Raw genomic sequence first — 3,484 nt, 5'->3', positions numbered from 1 at the left:
GTTGGTTGGCTGGCCTGTTTGTTTTCGTCTGCGGGAGCCGTTGGGAGGTCTGTCAGTGCGCGAGCGCGCGTGAGGGAGGAAGGCGGAGCTTTCGCCGCGGAGCCCCCATGAGCAGGCGCTGCCCACCTGCCTCCTCCGTCCTGAGGGGACTCGTCGGCTCCGCGTTCCTCTGCCTCGCGCGGACTATGAGCCTGCGAGGAGCTCCGGCCAGCTGCTTGTCGGGGCCCTCGGGCGGAGGAAGCGGCGGCGGCCGTAGTAGTAGTAGTATCGGCGGCGGCGGCGGAGCCTCCTCCTCCTCGTCGCCTCGGCTGAACCTGCCGTGGCTGCGGCTCCCTGAGGTGCCGGGCGCCGAGCCCTTCCGAGCCAACGACGTGCTTCTGCTGCTGCCGCCGCCGCCCTCCGCCGCCGGCCCTTTGCCGGAGCCGCCTCAGCATCATGTCGTCTATTTTCCCGGGGACGTGCAGGTAAGGCTGAGGGGAGGAAGGTACCCGGCGGCGGTGTAGGAAGAAGGGAGCCCAGCTGCCTTTCAGAGAGCCTGGGAGAAACGGAGCTTGCCTCTTGAGTAGACGTGGCTAGTTAGGGTTTGGGAGGGGTCCCGAGGGTCATCTAGTCCAACCCCGCCCCACCGCAATGCAGGAATCCTTTTGCCCAAGGTAGGACTCGAACCCCCGACCCTCGAGTTAAGAGCTTCATGCTGTACCGAAAGAGCGAGCGGCGTGTTATTTCCTGAGGGATTCCGAAGCTGCGGACTGATGGAGACGAACCTCTCCTGCCACCTCTTCCTGTTGGATACCCAAGCAGAGGTGATTTTCTGGAAGAAGCCATAGCCTCTGTTTAGGCCCTAATTTTTTTCAGTCCGCTCGCCAGAACTTAATATTTCTTGCTCGTGATGCTGGTTTTTCCAGCTTCTGATGGAGCGCCTGTGAAGGTTAAATCCTTTCGACCAGGGACTCTCTGGCGTTTTTGCTCCCCATGTTAAGATGTGCATCTCTCCTGCATAGTTCCGTTTGCGAGTGCAGACCGCTTGTAGACGTATTATGCAAGAGATCGCACACAGAATATTAATAGAAATGCACAGGTGTAAGCACCAAGGAGATGGTTGGTGGTGCCCAGTGTAGAGGGGAAACTGGCACTTGGAACTTTCTTCCCTTGGTGCCCTTCACCATGGGCATAGCGGGGGGGGGGGGCAACAGGCCCCCCTGAATCAAGTAAATAAATAAAAATACTTAACTAAAAGTAGGAAGATTTTGACATGTTTTAAAAGCACTGTATACCAGTAGTGACAATGCAGAAGTTTGCAAGGATTCTTCATCATCATTGGATGAAAATTGAGAGTGACTATTGCCTTGGTTGCTGGGGCAGGGGGTGGGTGACAGGTTGGGAGGAGCTAGAGAAAATGCCATGATTACTTGAGAAACTACATGTTTGCTTGCAGGGAAGGTGTTCCAATGTTCAGTCACTTTAATATATCTTTTGAGATGAGGCAGTCAGAGCTACAAAGTATTCTAAAGGTGCTCACAACTTTAAATTATACAATGGCATTATGATACTTGATTTGTTTTCAGTCTCTTTCCTAATTATTCCAAACATTTTAATTCTCTTTCAGTTGAGATTCACATACTCCACTTTATGCTGTTTTCTAATTTCATTTTCAAGTGCATGCCTTATTAAAATTTTGTTAGTTGCCAAGAATAACCTTTCCCAGCAACCTACTTGTACAATTATAATTTAAGTGATTAACTGTGCATGTTGTGTTCCAAATAGTAAGGCTCTTTATATGTTGTTTTATTTCAGAACTATCATGAAATTATGGTTTGCCATCCAGAAAATTTCCAGTGGGAACAATGGTGCTTAGAAAACGTTGCTTCTATTCTGGGTCGCCGTTTCCCTCAGAGTTACATTTGGGTTATAAAATGTTCTCGTATGCATTTGCACAAATTCAGCTGCTATGACAATTTTGTGGCAAGCAATATGTTTGGTGCACCTGAACACAGCACTGATTTTGGAGCCTTCAAACATCTTCATGCATTACTAGTTAATGCGTTTAAACTTGCTCAAAATGTTCTTCTGTCTCAGAAAAGCCTGTATAATTTCAGCAAGGATGCAAAGGCCATTGCTTGTCAATCACCTAATGTTGCTACTACTAATGGATGCCCCGCAACGGAAAGAGGAAGAGATTGTGAATATTTCAACAGCTCTGCCATGAACCTCGTTGAGCCTTCTGTGGTTGGTGAAGCTACGTTCACTTTAATAGGGTTCAGTAAAGGTTGTGTTGTCTTGAATCAATTACTTCATGAACTAAAGGAAGCTAAAAAGGAAAAGGACACAAATGCCTTCATAAAAAACATAAGAGCAATTTACTGGCTCGATGGTGGCCATTCTGGAGGAAGCAATACTTGGGTGACCTACCCTGATGTGCTGAGAGATTTTTCAGAGACTGGGATTTCAGTTAATGCACATGTTACACCATACCAGGTATTTGATACAATGAGGGCATGGATAGGAAAAGAGCATAAGAGATTTGTGCAAATTCTGGAGGAGCTTGGTGTAAATGTAAATAGCCAGCTTCATTTTGCTGATGAAGCACCTTCCTTAGATAACCACTTCAGAGTTCACGAAGTATTCTGACACAGTGAATATATCAAAATACTCTTGTTAACTGCAAAAATACATTTTAAACTTTGACTTGACAGTTTGAGAATGTGGTTTCTCCTAAGTCCTGGAAAGGCTTAATGCTGTGTGCCCTAATACTTACTTTTTAAGACCTTCAGTGAAGCCAATCTTGTCTTGCTTTTGCAATTGAGGAGCAACAACAAATTCCTGGCTTAAAGAAATTATTTTGTTCTGGTTGAAATGATAAGATTCCTGAGGAAAAGCCACACCAGTTCATCTGACTAATTTTCTGAAGATCAGTTGGAACTAACGTTTGCTTTACAAGTGTGGATTTTTGTGAGCAGAATATTCAGACCCGGGCTCAATAATTTGCATCCTAAAATGTTTTGGATGGCATACATTTATGAGTGTTGAGTATTTTTGAATGATTAGTTGCTTTTATTATTAAAACTAAAGAATAAAAGCAACTAATCATTCAGAAATACTCAACACTCAATTCTAGAACTAAAGAACTATGAGATAACATGGATTATGTTGCCAACATTGGTATCTAGCCCCTTGGCATAGCCATAGCACAAGCAATGCAGTAAGCTGGTAATGTTGACACGAACTGTGTCTATGGCTATGCCAAGAGGCTAAATATTCATAACAACTAAGTATAAATGACACTTTGCATGGGAAATAAGGTGCATAATGACTATACTGTTGCCTTAGAGGTGCTGTGCAACTTCTAACCATTGCTGAACATCTACTAGTGAATAACCTTTTTTAAGACTTAAGAGTATTAAACATCTATTTTTGTTAAGTGACCAAGAATGTATTATCTTGCTGCTGTTTCAACATTCCCTATTAATACGAAAGCTTGATTTAA

The 3,484-nt window shown here is 44.8% G+C and overlaps 1 protein-coding gene across 1 annotated transcript; it reads left to right on the top strand.

Annotated features, from left to right (window-relative positions):
• LOC310663776 (mitochondrial protein C2orf69 homolog) lies at nucleotides 1-3,484 on the top strand. The gene is made up of 2 exons (XM_083412160.1): nucleotides 1-464; nucleotides 1,795-3,484. The coding sequence occupies exons 1-2, from the start codon at nucleotides 108-110 to the stop codon at nucleotides 2,626-2,628; spliced, it is 1,191 nt and encodes a 396-aa protein (XP_083268286.1). The 5' UTR covers nucleotides 1-107; the 3' UTR covers nucleotides 2,629-3,484.

The sequence above is a fragment of the Podarcis tiliguerta genome, assembly GCF_965153285.1.
Source record: "Podarcis tiliguerta genome assembly, chromosome: 1".
In the NCBI taxonomy this organism is placed as follows: domain Eukaryota; kingdom Metazoa; phylum Chordata; class Lepidosauria; order Squamata; family Lacertidae; genus Podarcis; species Podarcis tiliguerta.
This window is presented reverse-complemented; position numbering and strand designations above follow the sequence as displayed.